At 41.2% G+C, this 20942-nt stretch overlaps 1 protein-coding gene across 26 annotated transcripts in view; it reads right to left on the reverse strand.

Annotated features, from left to right (window-relative positions):
- Nucleotides 1–20942, reverse strand: part of kif1aa (kinesin family member 1Aa) — a 31619-nt gene that overhangs the window by 9286 nt on the left and 1391 nt on the right. For 4 of the 26 annotated variants that reach the window (XM_029146461.3, XM_029146458.3, XM_029146456.3 and 1 more), the window contains exons 2-35: nt 20242–20379; nt 14969–15042; nt 14638–14820; nt 14486–14551; nt 14228–14406; nt 14009–14120; nt 13714–13791; nt 13534–13599; nt 13414–13431; nt 13222–13300; nt 13053–13131; nt 12623–12765; nt 12003–12041; nt 10345–10547; nt 9731–9810; nt 9176–9251; nt 8487–8566; nt 8268–8374; nt 8093–8176; nt 7818–7998; nt 7591–7663; nt 7384–7474; nt 7146–7294; nt 6878–7056; nt 6604–6741; nt 4987–5286; nt 3018–3136; nt 2812–2918; nt 2590–2725; nt 2185–2344; nt 2001–2091; nt 1800–1918; nt 1649–1704; nt 74–182 (exon numbers count right to left, since the gene is read on the reverse strand). In XM_029146461.3, coding sequence (XP_029002294.1) covers nt 74–182; nt 1649–1704; nt 1800–1918; nt 2001–2091; nt 2185–2344; nt 2590–2725; nt 2812–2918; nt 3018–3136; nt 4987–5286; nt 6604–6741; nt 6878–7056; nt 7146–7294; nt 7384–7474; nt 7591–7663; nt 7818–7998; nt 8093–8176; nt 8268–8374; nt 8487–8566; nt 9176–9251; nt 9731–9810; nt 10345–10547; nt 12003–12041; nt 12623–12765; nt 13053–13131; nt 13222–13300; nt 13414–13431; nt 13534–13599; nt 13714–13791; nt 14009–14120; nt 14228–14406; nt 14486–14551; nt 14638–14820; nt 14969–15042; nt 20242–20347 — 3860 coding nt within the window. In that variant the 5' untranslated portion in view covers nt 20348–20379. The remainder of the gene's footprint in view (nt 1–73; nt 183–1648; nt 1705–1799; nt 1919–2000; nt 2092–2184; nt 2345–2589; nt 2726–2811; nt 2919–3017; nt 3137–4986; nt 5287–6603; nt 6742–6877; nt 7057–7145; nt 7295–7383; nt 7475–7590; nt 7664–7817; nt 7999–8092; nt 8177–8267; nt 8375–8486; nt 8567–9175; nt 9252–9730; nt 9811–10344; nt 10548–12002; nt 12042–12622; nt 12766–13052; nt 13132–13221; nt 13301–13413; nt 13432–13533; nt 13600–13713; nt 13792–14008; nt 14121–14227; nt 14407–14485; nt 14552–14637; nt 14821–14968; nt 15043–20241; nt 20380–20942) is intronic. The other 22 variants (XM_029146472.3, XM_029146471.3, XM_029146469.3 and 19 more) reach the window with 11 other exon arrangements.

A 20942-nucleotide genomic window follows, 5' to 3' on the forward strand; every position in this document is an offset into this window, starting at 1 on the left:
ACCAGAGAGTTTTCATTCCAAATCAACCACATTTGACGTTTATACTTGTGTTTTTTCAAGGCTGCACACTCACTCTCCGTTGGCCTCCAGCTCGCAGATCTCAAAGAACACCATCAGATCGTATTTAGAGTGGCAGGGTCCCGCCTGGGGGCGGGCCATGGTTGTCAGCTTGGTAGCAGGCACTGTGAAGAGGGAGAGAGGACAGATTATAAAGCTTTAGTTTGAGGGTGGACAGAGAGCAGAGTGGTGGTTATCAAGCAAAACTTTAGGAAGAAGAAGAGAAAAGGGAAGAAAAAGGAAATCAGTCATGTACTGTAAGGAACCAGAGGAACAAACCAGCACCACAAAAGCTTTTGCTTCACTTCTCTTAAAGGATAACCAACACGTTTCTTACCAATGTTTTTTTTTGAGAGTTTACTTATATACTGTAAGTGTAACCCGTCACTAGCTGTGCATCTGTCTACTCACCCTCAGCAGTAACAAAGACAAAGCAAACAATGCTGTGCACTATTTATGAGGAATCAGCTTATTGGTACTGATGCCACTCACTGTTCTGTATACTGGAACAGAGCTTTAGTCTGTACATTACATTAACTGCAAAGCTCCAATTGAAGACAGTTGAACAAAAGGAGTTCAGATTTCAGAAAAAGTGCTCAACAGCATGCAACAGAGAGGCTTTTTTCAAACCAAATGCAAAATAGAGCATGTCGTACTACTATGTCGTATATGCTGCATGAACACACCATGTACTTCGTGGATTAGAATTAGCCTTTTATTATTGTGTTTATCAGTTGAGTCAATTCTTTCTTTTAAAAATTCCTTGTATTTGCATGTTGTGCTGCTTTAACACTGGAGATACATCAAATCTTGCCTTGACAGTACTGTATGCGTAATATGCAGTATAATGTCGAGGAGATTATGCATGATCACTGTAGCAGAAAGACACTGGGATCCAGTTCAAGAGGAGCCCAAAGAGGGAACTGTGGGGAAAAGCCACCACAAAGGTCAACAGTAAACACACAGTACAGAGTCGGTCCAAGCGAATCATGACAAGAGAAATGCCCCTTTTTATATCAATTCATATCAAACACTACAGCTTCTTCTAGTCAGTGAACAGCACTGACTGTAACGCAATCTGATTTTTTATTGTTTTCTACAGAAAGATCAGTTCAGTCACATAACATGAACCTGGATTACTGTACTACATTTTAGCAAAGCTAATGAAATTGCAGTTTGCAGCACAGTCACATGCTTTTGGTCATGCTTGATATAAAAATGCTTTTCTCTTGCAGGATTCTTTGGGGGTTCAACATCGATAACCAACCGGGCTTCTGAGCCTTAATAACTGAACAGATAGACGCGGGCGGAGCAGGCAGCTGAGCTCGCTCGTTTGCTTCCAGTAGGAAGGAAGCAGCCAAGCCAGCAGCAGACAGAGCGTGGCCTGACAGCGAGTCCACCAGTGCCCCATTGAACGCGTCTGGAACCAGGTAGCGGATCAGATCCAGCGATTTCTCCCGGTCCGGAGAGGCGTCAGAGTCCACTGCTCACACCCAACAACATGAAGCTGAGATGACATGACGTGCAGGCAGACCAGTGCAAAGGCTTTGTACAGTAATACACAAGTCACTGCGACTCGGAGTTTATTTACCCGGTTTGGAGAGAGGCATCACTCGTGGGAACTGTTTTCGACAGGGACGTAATGGACTGTTTGGGGAAAAGCACAAGACAATTACACTATTTACAACTGTAATAGTGACCTGTGTGTAAAGTGTGCTACTTTTACAAGCAGTCTGTAGTACCTGATGACATCTTTACAAAGAGGGAGAAAAGGCTGCTTCTGGTAATGTCCAAACACCTCAAACACAATTGGCTGCGTCTTGATGTAATCAATGAAGGATTTAGTGACTTCAACTGCAATCTACAAACAAAATGACGTTTAAGTACTTGACCATTAAACACAGGCAGCTATACTTCATTCGATCTGTGCAGACGCTTCTCACATTCTGCACATGGTAAAAGCCAAGAGGGGGGCCGCGGCCTGTGTTTTTCAGCGGCTCAGTAGAGAAAGCCTCATCATGTCGGTGGATGAAACTGAAATCAATTTACAAACACAATTAACCAATATAATAAATATGTTATAAGCAATAAATGGAATTCTGTAGTTTGATTTTAACGAACGCTCACTTGAACTGGCAGAAGATGTCAGCGTATTCTGCAGAGATGCTGGAGGCCTGCAGGACAGTCACCCTGAAGGTGAAAACGTTGCCAACCTTGAGGTGCTCCAGGGCATCGAGCGGTCCCTCCAGACCGGCCTTCAGCGCTGTCTCCAACTCATCTGCACCAGCTGTGTAGATAGAAACCTTTTAACAACCCATCGTCCATAACCAGGTGAGGTCTGGCTCTGAATTAGGGGCAGAAGACTGATCTGATTCGTACAAACAATCAGATTCTCTTTGCTTTGGGACATTGTGAATCTTTTAGCATGGCATGAGTTTAGTAGTTTGAGAACACTGTTGGGTTGAGTAGCTCACCACACACATACAAACCAAGCACGCACAATGTGATCATTCACACAGTAAATATGATTACCCGCACATGTGTTGTTGTTAACCTCATCAGCTGAGGGTGCCATCTCAGCATTCTGCCCCTCTCCCTCCACAATGCGAAGCTCCTCTTGGGAAACGCCTGTACGGGACAGTCCTATGGAGCAGGACTCTGACTGAAACTGAAAAAGCAAGAAAACAGAGCTAGGTTAGTAACTGGGTCATGTACAGACTAGACTGTGAATGAACGTGAACCAGTTCTCTGTACCTTTTCATACTGCTGATCCTCAAATGAGATTTTGGCAGTACCTGACTGCCTCACCCCTGAGCCGTAGTCTGGCGCTTCCTCGTCAGCTGGAGGAAAACACAAAGCACCTTCACTTCACTCCCTCAAGAAGGCTCACACACGTTGTCCCTTCAAGCCCGTCATGCCCTCTCTCTCGACAGACGTGGCGCTGAGGATCTGGGCCTTACCTGATATGGCCTGCACGGCCACTCGTAGGAAGCCCTTGACTTCTCCCTTCTCACTGACAATGGCCACGCGATGCACAAGAGGAACTGGGTACAGGAGATTACTCAAATAAACAAAAGCCCTGCACAGGAAGCAGAAGAAGAGAAAGAAATGACACAAGATTAAAAATGACAGATGTTAGAAGGGGAGTGTCACATTTGATAAAATACAGAAGTCACTGGACTGGACAACAGAACAAAGAGCTGCAAAGCAACCAAACAGAAGCTGGGACTGCTCTTGCGATGGCCATGGCTGCCATTTACTATTGCTTCTTAGGGGCTTTTCCTCACCATGTAGCAATGATAATATCGGGACAAGCAGTATTCCTAAGGTTTGCTCCACACTAATGGAAGCTTGGTGAGGCTACGGAGCATGTGTGTGAGGGACAACACTGAAGGATTTTACTAGATTAGCCACCAGCTCAAAGATCAGCTGGGCAACAGATCCTGAAATGATGTTTCCTCATATTGTCTCATGACTATAGTCTACATTATATTATAGTCTGATTGTAGTCTGTTGTGAATCATGAAAGTGTATCAATTCAAACCTTAGTGTGATTTATTACCTGATTAACATACCAAACCTGACACTTTAGGCCACTGCAAGACTAATGGTGACAAAAAGAAGTCTTCATCTTTCTAAATGTAGGAATACTAAATGTATTCCTGTTACTTGGTGCTTCAATCTCTAGAGTCCAGCTACAATAGATGACCACGTTTTCCCATGAGCCAATAGGGGCAGACACTTAGGGGCGGTGTGTAAAAAGGGGACAGGATTATGACAAGATTGGTGAGGTGCAAAGAAGGCATGCTCAGGACAAAAAAGGTGAACAAAAATGCTTTTAACTTCTTGACTCAAAGGAATCAAAGCAAATGGAACAGAAATCATCATACGGAACATGGCTCAGCTTGAATAAAACTGCCAACAACATAATAGAGTGTATGCTACATCAAAACTCAAGGAATGACACTGGAAATAAAAGCGGACCTCCTGGATTGAATTGTTGGCTTGTGCAAAAGAGGGGCACTAGTTCATCATCAGACGTACGAAGTGAAACTTGACAAAAAAACGGTCAAAGTAAAAAGACTTGTGCTCTGGCATGCCTAAAAGAGACAGCTGCAGCAGAAACCAGCTCTTTCATCTTGAGATTCAGAGTCTTCCTCAAACTCCCCTTTGGCTATTTCATATGAATAATTTCTACACTCTTTCATGCTCATTCGAGTTTCACAGCATGGTGAGAACATCTCGCTGTGGGTTCCTGTGTTAACACAAATCAGATCTTGAAGACGCTTATCAGTGCTTTGACTAGTGAATGCCACTATTTACTGTGCATGTAGCCACACATACTGTCAGCAATGAGCACACCTCAAGCAGTTGTGGAGCATTAACATTGCTGTAAACAAGTGGCATCACTAGACCCACCCCTTGGGGCCCTATTTGGCAAGTGAAGTAGTTAGTTTTGAATGAAGTGCAGGAAACAGTAAAAAAAAACAGCAGAAAACAAGCAGTTAATCTCACAAGATTAAATAAAACACAAAAATGTCTATTTCAGTGTCCACGCAGCAACATATGGTGTTACAGTAGTAAAAGAAAATCTGTGTAGGTTGGGTTGACGTTTGAGAACATTTGTGTCTCACACATTTGAGACACAGTGGAAATGACAACTGAGATTTGAGATTTTAGGCAATGGTAAGAAAATAAAAAGAGGAGCAACTAATGAAAGTTTATAAAGGAAATAAACTTTTGAACCTCTACTTGAGCTATCCAACTGCACAAACATTTTCTACAAACCAAAAAGAGTTAGGAGATCTGTGCCTGCTGACTGTCCAGACGCACTGTCCAGAAAAGATGTCTGTCGAGGGAACCGGACCCTATGTCTCAGCGTGAAAGAGCTAGTTTCCTCCACCAGCATGCTCCTGAAACCTCACCAACCTTCCCACTACACTGAATAATGGTGAGCGGTCGTAAAAGGGATCCTGGCCTTCGCTGGAGCCTCGGCAGAGCTCTCGCTCATCATCATCATAATCATCATCATCCTCTCCCCCGAGCTCCGAGCAAGGGTCGTCCAAAAAGGTATCATCGTCCAGGTCCTCCAACTCCTCCAACACCTCCTCTTCCCCTCTCCCCTCCCGCTGCGAGTCAGCCAGCTCAGTAATTTCAGAGGTGGAGAGGGTTGGGGATGGGGTGGGGTCACTCATGCGATCGCTCATGCATGTGTTGAATATGGGGTTTCTGGTGCAGCCAGAGACATGGGAACTATGTTAGTGGAGTTAGACAGAAAGCACACACTAGTTCAAGAGGAGGATCAGTAGAGCACCAAAATGGAGGGAACCACAGGAATAAACCTTCATCCCTTTGAGCTGACATCAGCTCCTGCTGTCGGGTTTAGTGCCAGCGTATGGTGGACACAAAAAGGACAGATGGACGAGTGGAAGCAAGCTAAAAAGTTTGGGAAGTGTTTACCTGCATATGCCTGATAAGCATATACTAGAAATATGACCATGGAACGCGCAGCCACGGCATTTCCACAGAGGCCAGTCACACTTATCACAGGAGCAAATTACGGATTTATGTCATTGAATTATTTATGAAGCATTAAAATACTGACCAATGAAAGTTGACTGATGAGAGTGAATACAGATTTAGATTTAAATATAATAACAACCCTCTGTGGATAGCTGTGGCTGAATCTTTACCAGCAGAGACTGCTGTTGTTACTGTATGAAATCAGCAGACCTGCATTATGAACACTAATGTTAGTAAGTTGGCCTTTGGCTTCAGATAAGTACAAATACATATTCCAGTAACACTGCCATATCCAACTTCATCTAGCTTCTATTAGATGAATCTATGAATAGATAATCTTAATAAGCTAACAACACTGACAACATATTTCAGATATTTTTAAGATTTTTGCCTGATGTTTGCTTGTTTTGCAGGAGCTACACTACATCAAAGCTTGATATGCTGAAAATTATGTAACAGAGGCATGTGACTGTGTGTAGGACCCATCTGCAAGAGAGAGAGAGAGACAGAGAGCTTTGGCAGAGACACTGGGAGGTTTCATGCCAAAGTGGGAGAGAAACAAACAGCAGGTTTTCAGTAGGAGGACTTAAGAAATGTCTTTCTCAAATATTCCACTGCCGATTTGTCCCATTTAATAAAAGGACATGCCTGGAATCGGCAAGTGCTAGGGAAATCATCTTGCTGTTAAAGCTGCAAAAATCCACAGATGATAACATTTATTTACACTGCTTTAAAAAATCACACAAATTGCAAACCTTATAATGTAATAGATTAAAACTCCTCAATATGATGATCATCGTGCGATTAGAGCTTTGACCGGAAATACCGTTTTTCATTATGTGATGGCGGACGCATATTAATAAAATGGGTTTGCAGACTAGTGCTCTGTGATTATAATCAGTCAGTTGACCACATGCACATCATGCGGCAATTACAACCACCAGTCTCCTGCTATCCTGAACGGCGCGAGCGACAACAACGCTCTTGTGTTGTCTGTTAGCACCAGTGGTGTGCTGCATTTACCTGCCAACCAGTCGGAACCACGGGAAGCGGTCATAGAATGGGTCACCCCCCGTCATCGCATTTTCACAGTCCTCGCTGGTATTGTTGGGCACGTCAGCAGCACGGTCATACATCTCTCGCATGAGATCGAGCCTCTGCCTGCAAGGAGCCGAGACAATAACTGAATGCAGTTCTTCATAGAATGAGAAATCTTGCAATAAACAGTTGTGTTTAAACTGAAGCATATTTCTCATCTCTCAGCAGCAACCTCAAATTTGTCAAAACTTGCATGTACCTTAATTTTTCCAATGTCCAGTAGTGAGTGGCTCCATTCTTTTGATCCTGCACCTCCACGGCCACAATGGTGCGTGGGAAGTGCCGCTTCTCTCTGTCTTTTGTTGCTTCTGGGGGCAACAGGTCTGGAGGCAGGGGGGAGTAGAGTGTGTCTGTGAGCAGCACGAACTGGAACTGGACCTGCAAAAAGACACAAAGCACTGGTACAGTTATATGCAGTTACAGTTTACCATAGTCTTTACTGAAAAGAGTTTAATTTGATGTTGGACCTTCTTTTTGAGTTCCACACTGATAGCATTGGCCTCTTTGAGAAAAATGGCATTTCCCCATAAAAGGTCACGAAGTGAGGTGAACTGGTAACAGGTCCACTTGCGAAAACTCCACACAGCGAGCTCTCGCTCCCTCTCTGTCCACTGCACTGTGGGCCACAACAGGAAAAACAACACTCTGGAAACATGTGTCTTCCCAGCAACATACAGTGCATATATATACTTCCATCTGTACTACCTTCTTCTTCAGACTCCTCCTCTTCCTCAGTGACTTCTGGGTAACAGCGGTCCACTTGCTTCTGAAGAGCCTCCAGCTTGCTCTCATAATCCTACAAAAGTGATAAAAAAGATCAATGATAAAATAACTATTCCTAGCACATTACCATGTATTAATAATTCAAAAGCAGAGGTCAATTGAAATGAATTGCACAATTATATATTATACCAGTCTTTGTTGCTCCAGAAGATTGTTTGCCTCCTCCCTTTCTTTGCGATACTGATCTTCCAATTCCTGCAGCCTTAAGACAAAATCAAAAGGAGAATAAGCCACAGTACTCACTTCACTCTAGTCTTCATTGCCTTGTAGCTTATCTGTTTTCATCCACAATATGCTGCTTAGATCCATTTTATTAACCACAGGTAGACAGCCTTGTATGGAAAGAAGGAAAGTACCTCTGATCCATTTCCTGCTTCATGTCAATGCCTTGTTTTTCCAGCAGCTCCCTCTGAGCAAAGGCCCAGTCCACAGGCTCAGCAGGTGTTTCAGCACAGGGGGTCTTCTCCCTCTCAGCCCTGGCCTGCACAGGGTGGTTAAACCGGAACACATGGCTCTTTCCCAGGATAATGCGATTTCCTTGAAGGGTAACAGAAGGTAAATGCACACATACCACATACCCCACTTGGAGGTATTTCAAGGAGAAATTTAGAAGGCAATATTGCTTACAGACCTGATTTGAGGACAGTAGGCTCTGTTACTCTCTTTCCATTGACATACGTCTCAGCTCCTTCACAAGGCTCCAGGACAACTGCTACTTGGAAACAGACAGAACAAAGTCAGGCTTTGCTTCCTGATATTTGATGTAAAGCTGTACACACCTGTAGAGCAGAATAAAGATCACTCACTTTCTCCTATTGGATCAGAAGAACTAGTAAACGTGCAGTGCTCATCCTTAATGAAATGGCCACTAAGGACAATGTCCTGGCGGTTACTGGCATCTAAACGTCCAACCCTAAGAAACAAGGTGACAATGATGATGGCAGCAAGTACATGATTGCACCCAAAGCTTGGAACAGCAGCTCAACTATATTTTTTTCTAAAGCCTATTTTACACCTCTTCTCACCTGGTGATTCCATCTTTAATGTAGTACAGCAGGCACTCAGACATCAGAGGATCCTCATTGAGGTTCACCAAATGAGGTGTCTGACAGAAAAAGGAAATAGGAAATATGAGTACAGAGAAATAATTTATTATCTAACTCATATTTAGGATATAGCATTTGCACATCGATGCCACTAAAAACATCGAACAATCAGTGACACAGCAGTTAAAACCATGCAGTCAGATTCACTCCCCACTGCTTCACAGCAGCATGTGTTTACTGTAATCTCGGTCAGATGTCAGGGGGCTGTAGCCTAACAGGCACAAATCACTACATTATTATCATCAATGTCTTTGTCTCTGTTGCAGCCTTCAGCAAAGTGAGGGAGTGTTTGAAGTAAGTAAAGTGCATTTAAGATAACACTTGATTAAAAAATGCAGCCCTCCTCTGATCTGCCTTGGCAAGGCTCCTGTTGAAGCTGTTGAAGTGGGACTCAAAGCACTCAGAGAATGAAACAGCTTTAGACACTTCACAGCTACAAACCTCATTGGGGGAAAACAGCCCGACTGTGTCAATAAACACAGGCTGGGGCTTCCTAGGGCAATCAGGGGGCTTTGGGGTAAATAAATAGGCATTTTAGTGATTGATTTAAATGTTTTGATTTAGTTGAGATTAAAGGAGTTTTTGGAGCTGTTCTAATAATCTCTTACTTTTTTGGGGGAGAAGACTCCGACGGTCCCACCATCTTCTCGCATTGCTACACCCATTTCTGCCAGCAAGGCCTCTCTGTGAAGGGATGTCAAATTAAGTTTAGCAAATGTAACTTGCTAAAACAAATAACAAAAACATTTGTCAAATTATACCTTTTTGTAATATTATTAGAGTAAAATGCTGGAAAGGGCAGCTTGTCAGAGCAGAGTGGACTGATTTTGAGCCCTGTGCTAAGGATCGATTCTCATAAGCTAACTCATGCGCGTTTTGAAATATTCTTTATTTGGTCAAAAGGGTTTTACCATTTTTTCCACTTTCATTAAGAGAATAATGAAATAATCCCATGCTAAATTACTTTCGAAATTAAAATTAAATGAATGTGTTATAAACACTAAAGCATATTAAGGAATTTAAGCACAAACTCAATGTCCTTCACACAAAATTATTATTTTGGCTGAATAATTTAGTTGAGTTGAATGCTAAAAGTAATTGCGCTCTCAAAAGTAAATAATATAGTTTGAGGGTCATCAAAGCAGCAATTCCGTAAATCTCACCTTTCCATTCTGATGGCTTCAGTTCGCCGAAGTTTTTCTTCCCAAGTCTCATTAAGTTCTGCAATGATTTTTTCCGTTTCCTGACATTTAAAAAGACAGAGGTAATGAAAACAACTTAAGATCCAAGCCTGGTAATGGTGTTATATAGCTTTCCTTTTGCAACAAATTCCATGAAAAGGTAGAGGATAACACTCCATTTATAGTAATATTAAATCTGTCCTCAGACAGAAAGCTATAGTATATATAACCACAGAGCTACATTGTCCAAAACAATCTACTGTATGACTGACAATAGAATCAAATTAACTGTTTAGGTAATCAGCATTTGAAAAGGCCACCTGATCAAGGTAATCAGCAGCAGCTACTGTAGGATAGGGACAGTGGACCTCCAGGACTGGCATTGCCCACCCTACTAAAGCTTCTAAAGCATTGGATTTAGTGTTTTGTCAATGAGAATATCTACGTATAATGCACATTATCTTTACCTTTAACACTTTGATTATACTGTAAATGTTATGATAAGAATTAATATAGAAAAATAATCATACCATCTAAATACAGTAAAATGCAATCCGTCAAAACATGTTAAAAATTGTGTGCCATCCAGGGCTCACCTTCAGTCTCTCAATAGCCTCCTCACTCCCTGGGCTGAACATGATGCGGTCATGCAGACTGGCAATGGATCCAGCACGGCTGGACAAGGCAGAGAGAGACGGAGAGGGACTCATCCCCGTCATGGCATTGGTCACTGTGGAGAGATCATCCCTTTGATTCACAGCTTGGTCTTTATTGTTATTGTTCTTGTAATCAGACAGGTCTGTTGGGGCAGGAAGGGGTACGAGGAGTGTACAGGAAGTCGTTTGGAATAATCGGCAACCGGGAATAAAGAATGCAAAAATTCGGGCGGATAGGGAGGAGAAGAAGGGAGAAATGAAAGAAGAAAAAGAACACAGAAAGAAGATATGTGGCTTGAAACAAATCTGACTCACTGTAGGATATTTGATCTGCTTGCATACAGTGAAGGCAGCATTAGCAGAAAGCCACGGAGAGAAGAGACCAACTCAAAAGATACTACACCAAGGCCATCAAGCCATGACTGACAAAAACGAAACGCAAAGCATCATATGCATAGCATAAATACCATTTATGTTCTATTGCTCAGATAGAAAATCTAGAATGAGACAGGTATTCAATTGCTTATTTCCAATTAAGCTTATTCACCAGGAAACCTTAATTTGTCATCATGAATGGAAACTAAAAGCCAGGCGCTTTTGCACGCAGAAACATGATGACTCATTTATAATGAGGTCAAATTTCCTGCAGAGAACATTGGTAAATTAGATCTCCCATTTAAGATTATTATTATCTAAAAGCAGCAAGATGCATTTAAGCAAGATGTTTTTTAAATCAACATAAAAAATGTGATTAAAAGTCTGGCAAAGAAGCAGAGACCGTCACTCATTTGTTTTGGCCTCTAAACTAATGTCCTACATTTAAAAAAAAAACCTTGGGGTTAAATAAGTATTTAGGTTAAATACATCTATACATCTATTAAATAGCTTAATCATTCATTTTGTGTTCAATGAACAACCTTGGCATAGTTATGGCACCTCCAAGGCCTACAAAAGACACTACAAAAGCAGACTATCAGCCCTGCAGGTGCTGCCATGGCAACACAGCAATAAATTGAGAAAGTGCATCACAACCCATCCATCTGGACAGGCTGCTGTCGGCAAAAATGTATCACATAATATTGCCTTCCTGGCATAGTTAGGAAAGTTGTTAAATGTGGAAAGAGAGAAAAATTCATAAAATTAGATCCCAAAAATCCAATATTGTCATTATACTCTATGAGAGTAAGCTGCATCATCATCATCTTATGTTTACTGTGTGCTTTCTCATCATAGTGCCAGACAGACACTGCCAGGGGAAAAAGTGAAACATATTTCATTAGAATACAGAGGTTTCAATATTGTGTATTTCTGCTTTGTTGCTCTACTGTATGAAGCATAAAGCTGTGTGCTACCAACGCCACAGCACAAAACCATACACAGGTCTCTAAAGCACCGGGAAATGAGCCATAGCCCATTAATATTTCAGACCCTTAGACCAGATTTAGTATTAACATTAGCTACTTACAGGGTTAAACACCCAGAAAACACTTGGGTGCTGCAGAGAACACAGAGAAGCTACACTGTCACAGTAAGCGTTGCTGACGCTAAGCTGCCACAAGCACAAAAGCATAAGCATAAAGCATAAGTATAAAACACACATTTCAAACCCTCTATCTCAGCACCAGATGTTCGATATGCTAGGAAAAGAGAAGACAGAGTGACAGGGAGATGAAGAAATAGACAGCAACTCCACTTGAGATAAAAAAGAAAGAACTCATGGATTTAAACCATGTCAATGTCAGTGTGGATGCAATGGTTGATCCAGTGCAGAATGCACCGCAGACATTTAGTTTTTCTGACAAAATGTTCTTTCCTTTAAATTGATTTTTGTTGCTCTGTTCTGACATAGCATAAAATAAACAGTGTTATAATACACCTACTGTATTTATTAGCTACCCAATAGAGGAAGCTTATTTTAACATGACTAAGAGATTCCTAAGATAGGCATCAACATGGAACTTCAGCGAGTGAAACATTTTACTTTGTCAATCCTACAATCTAAAATCAAGCATCATCAGTTATTCTCCATTCAGATATTTTTACTGATTCCCATAGATTTTTCTGGACTAATGTCAACACACAGTGTGAGTGTGTTAGTACTTGAGGGGAGCTGTGTAGCTGTGGTTGCTGTGATGTTAGTGTATCACTGACAATAGTATATACAGTAAAAACATGAAAAGGTTGTATAGTCCCATAAATCCCATAAACAGTTCCTTACTCTCAATGATGTCACCCAAGCCCTGGGCATAAAGGAGATCTTTCAGGCGTGACACCTCCTCCTTCAGCTCACGCACCAGTCTGTTGTTGGGATCCTCATTGATGACAGCATTACAGCGAATCTGTTTAGCACGGTCAGCATACCTGTGGGATTAAGGTAAAGATTATTAAGCAGGCAAGGGAAGAGTCAACCTGGTGCAGATGTACACATACACATGCACAATTCCCAGGATGTCAAACACAGTCACAATTCTGCAGCCTTCTACTGCAGCTGCATCTTGTGAAGGGTGTTTGAAGTGCGAAGCTGATGCAAGCCACTGAGGAAAATGTGTGTTATGCAACACTCTGGTCTCACTGGCATTCGTGTCCTTCAAAGCCACAAACACCAGCTGTGGGGGAGGGGAAACCTGACACACACTGTGTCTCTTCACCTGAGTGTGCTGAGGGTCTCGTCGTAATTGATATCGGCTGGACTCAGAGCAGCCACCATCGCAGTACGAGAATTCCCCCCTGACCAGAACATAGAGAAGAAAATCCTTGTTTATTGATTCAATGGACATCCTGAATTAATAGCCTGTCAGAGAAACATTGTGTTAATACCCAGGTTTTCTCTCAGTAGCCAGGTCAAAACAGAATCTCTGTAGGGGATGAAGCTTTCCACTTTTTTCTTCTTTTTGTTCTGTAAATGTGTATTAAAACACGAAATGCATATATTTAAGAAATATTAGAACAATTAAAAGCAATACAAATATAAATAAATTCATAGCAATTTAAATAATTTAATTAAAATACCTTATTTGGCCCAGAATCCTGAATGGAAATACACAACAAAATGAACACATTTACTTACTTATACAGTAGATTCTTTACTTGATTACTTTACAAGGTATAATACACAGGTGCCATACATACCACTTCTGCCAAGGCAGAGATGACTTTACCCAGTGTGGTTAGAGATTTGTTGATGTTTGCCCCTTCCTGGAACAGAGAATGATATTTAGGTGTGTGTTTATGTGACATGTATGTAAATTTTAAGATTGGATTTGTTGCCTCAAACACTTCAAGTCAGTGTATAGTATAGGACATCTTCACCTTGAGCCTTGTTCCTTTAGCTCCCGTGGAGTCTGCCCTCTCGCTGCCAGCCAAGTCCACCAAACTTATTTTGCTGACCTGCAACAAAATGACATACACATTGGCTGACAACAAAACAGCTACTTGTCTTTATGACTTGCTTCATAAAGCTGCATTGTAAAGCTGACCTTCAAACAATCATTGATTTCCAATTTCCACCAAGATGTACAATAAATCAGTGCTACGTGTAGCTTACACTATATGTAGATTATCGATAAGAAGTAGGCTTGACTGGGATGTGACCAACCCACCGTACCTTCTCAGAGGTGTTGTCGGTCTCTGCATCATGGCGTTTTTGGGTGAATATGATGTTAAAGACCGCATGAGAGCGGCTGCTTGTCTCATTCATGTTGGTCGCAGCCACAGTCCTGCAGAGACAGTTTATAGGGTTTTTTTAGTTTGTTTGCACCAGCTTTGTCATCTTTCCTTTCAGCATAGAAGGCATACTGCCCGCAGAATAAATGGACAGCTGCACCTAGCCTTGTTTCCAGAGTCCATCAGGTCCTGAATATCATTGTAGGAAGTGACAGCCAGCTTAGAGAGGTCCTCCACGTAAGGCCCCAGCAGTGGATGCTCCCGAACACGCAGGTGCCCTTTGTTTTTAGGATTCAGCAGGTCCCGCACACGTTCACAGTAAATTTCCATGTAGCTCACCTGTTGGGATTTATACTGTAATATGAGCCTCAACACATAACATGATGATTGCAGGTACACTAAACAGACTCACACGTACCTCCACAGAGTAGGACATGCTGTTGTCTGTATTGTCGTTGATTTTAGTGAAAAGATCCTCACACATCTGTAAAGGGGAAAAAAAATTATTTATAATATGGTTGATTTGAAAACTGCACAGATATAATTCTTTTATCATATGTAAATTTGTACCAGGGGAATTATTCCTTTTTGATCCTTTACATCCTGTTTCCCCATCATGGTGTAAGACTTGCCGGCACCTGTCTGGCCATAGGCAAAGATGCAGACGTTGTAGCCTTCAAAGGCATGCAGCAACATTTCCTCTCCAATGTCTTTGTATACTCTCATCTGAGAGGCATAATTAACGTCCTCGGGCTGTGGACAGAAATCAATAGTAAGCCACTTACATCTTGAAACCTGACAAAGGCAACACACATTGATCGACAGTAAACCAACTGAGTGTTTGTGACCTTATGTCGGTGCATGCTCAACATCTGCACTACAGCAGTGTAGAAATAGTTACCGAGGTGTGGGACCAGTAGGAGTAATCAAAGTTGAAGCTCTTGTTGTCTTTGGCCTGTTTGGGGTTGATGATGGCTGAAAGACAGGACAAGTAACACAGGTCAGCATGAGAGTGAGAGACACCCGCCTGAAACTATATCTGAGGTCATTTGGTGTCATCTGGTGCCTCTTCACTGTCAAATTTGCAGCTGACAATATTGTTTTGCTGTAACTACTTCTTGTTGATGCCAGTGTAAAAAGTGTGGCATTTAAACATAGCCATAATTCAGCATATTCAAAAAATACATTTTATTCTGACAGCAACAAACATACAGTAAAATAGTGAGTGTTTTGAATGTAAAATTAAGAAAAATAAGTTACTGAGAAAATACATGTTATAGGCCAGAGTGAGACTCATTTATAAACTGTTTGTTTCTCCCAATAAATAGTTTAAACTTTTCATTAGTCATTAAAAATTAAGCTTGCACCAGTCCTGCCCTGCCAATGGCACTGTGAGGCTGGAACATTCATTATACTCCAGACCACAAAAGTCTTTACAAAAACAATGTTACCATCTTTACTGTGTACCTTCCCATACACAGTTTGGCGTAATGATGGCTCTACATGAAGACCATGTTGTCCTCAGCCTGGGTGCCTTAGTGCAGTTTTAGGCCATTTTAGGGCATCTTATACTCAGCTCTAAGTGAGCAATAACTAGAAGCAGTGAGGGGTGCGCTGTCAACAAATTTCAACTTTGAATTGTTGTTTCATTAAGACCATACAAATTTGTGTAACTTTTGAGCTTCGACTGTAACGTCCCTCATCAGTTTGAATCCAATCCATTTTTTACTCACACAATAATTAAAGTTTGACGGACACATTACTCTGCTTCATTAATGGTGGCCAATAGACTGTTTCAAAGCCACAGAGAATTCCAGTCTAAACAAGGTCTAGTGTGGCCAATCATATCCTGCTCATCTGACTTAATTTGATGTTACAGTATATATGTCTGTTCTGTGAAGTCGTACACAGTACAATGCTGATGATTCATTTGTAGGTTAATTACATACTTGGTAGCGATTGAAAAGCACCTGATACAGCAGAAGCTGGTAAAGCCTAAGAACGTGTGCATCATACAAAGAGTTTGCACTTTTACAGAAAAAAAGCCTGTTTTGACCAGCTGCTTACAGTAACTACTGATACACTGATATAACCAGAGAAACTCCATTAGCAGATAAGTTAACTGGATGCACAGTGGAAATTTGCTGGGCCACAGATAAAAAAAACATGCTCTGCTACACGGATACTTGGGGCAATGAACCCGAGGGTCAGGTTCTGACTCATTCTTAGACAAGACACAGAGCAGCTTTTCAGGAAGTGCGTCTTTATTATTAGTAAATCCCTTCCACAAATTTCAGCTAAATAAATGTTAATTATTATTGCAAGTGTCATATTCAAGTACTGAAAACAAAGGTTTTTGTGTAAACACCCAGTATCAAATATTGTATCCACTAAGCAACAACAAATCTGGTGCGGTCTGGTGATGCCAGCTATAAAAACGCTTCTGGAGCTCCCAGAGCTCCACAAACCATTTTCTCTGCTAATGTACAGTAGATGTGGTCGATAATGGAGGAAGGAGCCCAAAGCTAAGTACACTCTCTTGTAGCTTTACACACTTATTTCCTGTCCTATTTCCACTAATATAAAATATATGCCACGGTGGCTAACTTGTATTTCAAATTTACATGCACTATTGTCTGGTCTCTCCTTCACCTTAATCCAAATATTCAGTGGTACGGTAGACGTTCACCAGATTTACTGTTAACCACAACACCTAAAGAATCAATAATTAGTTAGAAGCATTTTCTATTCTCACTTCCCCAACTGTGTCTGCCACAAACAGCCTTTTACAGTAATGTGGGATGACATCATATATGATCAGGGACCCTAGCTGGAGCTAAATATCTGCTTATACATCATCTACCTCTGCAGTAATAAAGACATGGTTACAAGTCATCATGATCCTGCATCAGTTGTGTTTACAGTATGTACCTTGTTTCCAGGGCACCAGGTGTTGCTGGCCATGACAAGGCCACGCTAATGAACTTTTGTTGAGACAAACAGTCACCATAACATTTTTAAATAAAACATTAACCAGCAAAGGATTAGAAGCGGCTGTAACTGCAACTGGCCTCTCTGTGAACGCACGTTTCTGTGCAGTAGTGAATGAAATGAAACAAGCAGACTACCTGCCCAGACTGCCTTTGGAGAAGGTCACAATTACATTAATCAAACACACTGAATTCATGAAGAGACCTAGAGGATTCTGTATAATTGCAAACGGGCTTATCTGATTGCACAGTTGATTGCACAAAAACATTTTTTGTTATTGTTGTATTATTTTGTGTATTGTTACTATATTTTAGATTACTTTCATACTGGTATTTAGATTTTGAAGGAATTGTTACTCTGCGGCACAGACCGCAGAGCTTTTACACAGCGCTCTGACGTTCCATCTAATTACTCAGCAGCGGTAGGACATCTTGAGTCATCCAAGGAGAGGAGGACCTTACTGTCAGATAAGGTAATCAGTTTAGAGTGGCAGTGATTGGCAGCGTATATGAGGCTCACTATAGCAGAGCTGCGTATTTAAAGTGCACTCAGTAATTTGGTGACGTTGTCGGTTGTCATACTTTGAGTCATCTCCATCTGAAGCCAGATTTAGCTGCATTTAACGCATGCAGCAGTTTTATCACACTCCTCCTTCACTACCTGCCTTCTTGTTTTATAAGGTAATGGGCTTTTTAAAATTTCTAAATGTTTATCATTGCTTTTCATTATCACTGTCACATAATCTATCCTAATTATATTAATGAGCTGATATTTTGGAAGGCTCTGAAACCTATTACAGCTTATTCAATTTTTATCTTTGTCATTGCTGCTGATACAAATGTGATACTGGTCAAAGTCTCACGGGTGACCTGCTCCAGTCAAAGGATGAGGAAATGTGTCTACGTCAGCAGCGCTGCAGGCATGAACCCACTGACAGGACATTCACACAGATGCCATATTCAGCAACAACACCCTGGATTCAGGTACTTTAGGTCAGTTTATTGAGTCTAAATAAATTCAAGTGCTGTCTATGCTATACTCAGGATGACAAAGCAGTGATGATTATGCTAACAGTTCTTATGCTGAAGTGTAAAAGTGAAGCATGAATCCACTCCATCCTGCCTAATCCATTAAACATTCTCATTTTTAGGTGTGATTATTCACACATTGTGTCAATCCAGCAGTATATTTATTTTCCTTTCCATGTTTTCTACTAAACAAAATAAACTTAAATGTAGTCCTTCCAAAAGAGGCTCATTATTCCTTCAGGTCCGTCCCCTGCATCCTAATTAAGGTCAGTGTGGGGGGGGAATTTCTCAAACAACAACATTGCCGCCATTCTCCTGCTTTGTGAGAACTGGGCTATTGACCCACATGTGGGTCTCAGAGAGCACAAAGCAGAGACTCAGACGAACACAAAAAACCCAGAACTTCTTTTTCTTCTTCCTTTTCCCAACCCCAACCACAGAAGAACAAGGAGGCTTTAGACCAGGCCCATGTAACCCTGCCAGACACTGCAGCCATCAAGCTTTCTCATGACATAAGCCATTTTACATTCTCCCATTCACATCCTGATACACTGACTACATTTGGAAAAGAACAACCCGCTCTGACTAATGTGAAAGTCGACTGTTTGTAAAGATTTATTTATGGAGTGAGTAGGAGGATGAGAAACACTCATGACTGACTTAAACCGGACTAAAATGAAAAGAAACATGGCCTGGCTATACAGTGATGGGTGTGGGTGGGCTTAAAGTTGAAGGTCCACACTTAATGTTATCAGTGCTGAGGAGATTTTATTGAATCTTCGTGCCAATGACATAAGGTTTTATAAGTTCTAACTGCAGTTTCATAATTCTGAAATATGACATGTTTAAGAGGATGATGGTTCTTTCTTTTGTTGTTATTTTACTGGGCTGTCTCCAGATGTACGTATGAGCCACATACAGTAGTAACTATATATATATATATATATATATATATATATATATATATATATTTCGGAAAAACATCCGAAATCTCAGTCCAGAAAAGTGCAATCCTAGGAACAGCAAGGACCCGAGCTTGGAAAGTGGATGAGACCACCCGCGGAGGGTGAGAATAGAGTGTATATATATATATATATATATATATATATATATAGTAATAACTAACTATAGTAATACCACAAATTAAATCCCTTTTTTTTTTTTTTTTTTTTGTGGTAAAAGTACACAGCCTGGTGGAGACCCTCATCCTAAAATGCAGCAAATCCCACAGTTTAATTCGACGACCAAAATAAGCCAGCCAGCGAGCCGACTAGTCACCCATGACATGAAGAAGGAGGGGGGAGTTGGCTAAATTAGGCCAAATGGTAAATATTTCAGGGTGCCTCATCCATTATTGACAAATGGCTTTACCTTGCTAAGCAGTCTACATATCGAGTATCTTTCCAGTCTCCTCCCAACCACAGTCCTGCCTCTGTGCACTGTATAACCCAAGAAATGTGGGGCACTCTGAGATACACCGCTAAAATTGACATTGACTGCAGTTTTTCTGTCCTATAACTGTCATTGACAGATTATTTTATAATGGCACAACATTTTTACTTACTCTGAATCTGCAATGACTGTGCTTTTTTGTATTTTTGCACTAATGGCAGATTTGAGAGCTTAATTACAAACTTTGATTATGGAGCCATTTTAAATCTAGTTTAATCTGCTACAAAAATAAATGAAATGCCTCATCCTAAAAAAACACTGGGTTACATTTGCTGGGAGATTAAGTCACTTACAGCATGACATTCAAGAGACCTCCAGGAGAGGTGATTTTAATTGAATAATTCCTTTAATGCTTGCTCTAGTTGCTGCTCTACTCAGACTCTTGTTCTCTCAGCTTGAGTAGAATTTGTCATGTCAACATCCGGCCTCTTCAAGCTTAAGATGATTATAAATCCTGTAAATGTTCTTTTTATATCAGATATCTCGCAAAGACACCACAGGCGTTACAGAGAGGGAATGGATCTTTTTAATGATGCACCACACAGAAGGGTCAGATGTCAAGGATCGTACCAGAAAAGCTTAAAGAGTTTGACCTCAAGAGTCTATGAAGAAGAGACGCCCAGTACCAATAGTGAACTATACTGTATATAAAACATGGAATAAGGACCATAAGCACTGCTTCAACTTCTGTTAGAATACTCACTGGTGGTGTTTCCAGACATCTGAATGATGCATTTGCTTTCCTTTCCGATCTCCCTTGAGTTGAAGGGGCGGACGCGCACTGCCACCTTCACAGAGGCCCCTGCCATGGTGCTGTCTTCTTGGCACCAAGCCCGTAGATCTGGAGGATAACAGAGATAGTGAATTATGACAATGGTCATTTCCAGTTATGCATGTGCAGATTTCACACTACAACAGGCCACCTTTTATTGTGACACTTTATGTTACAAAACCGAAGCAGAATTTTTAGATGTCGTTTAAAAAATGTAAAAACAGAATATTACACCTCATGGCTCATTTGAACAGCACAATACAAGAGGGCAGGGCCATGAAAAGGCTGTGCGTGGTCAGCTATAGCCAAAAGAGATAGCTAATAAACCCAGCAGTAACAAAAGAAGTGCAGCAACAGCTAAATGTCAGGTCAGTGTCTGAGTGACAATGGCACTGAAACCAGTCACAATTCCAGGGATGGGCTCAATTTAGCAGCTCGGTTTCATTGCGGCTTTTCAAAAATACAAAATATCAAAATAATTGACTCTGTGTGTGTGTGTGTGTGTGTGTGTGTGTGTGTGTGTGTGTGTGTGTGTGTGTGCGTTGTGGTGGCACTGTGGGTATATTAAGAGCAACCATGAGTCATCATGTGAGTTGATCAAATTACAGTATGTGAATGCCTCCATCAATACA

This window comes from Betta splendens, chromosome 4 (assembly GCF_900634795.4).
Source record: "Betta splendens chromosome 4, fBetSpl5.4, whole genome shotgun sequence".
Lineage (NCBI taxonomy): Eukaryota > Metazoa > Chordata > Actinopteri > Anabantiformes > Osphronemidae > Betta > Betta splendens.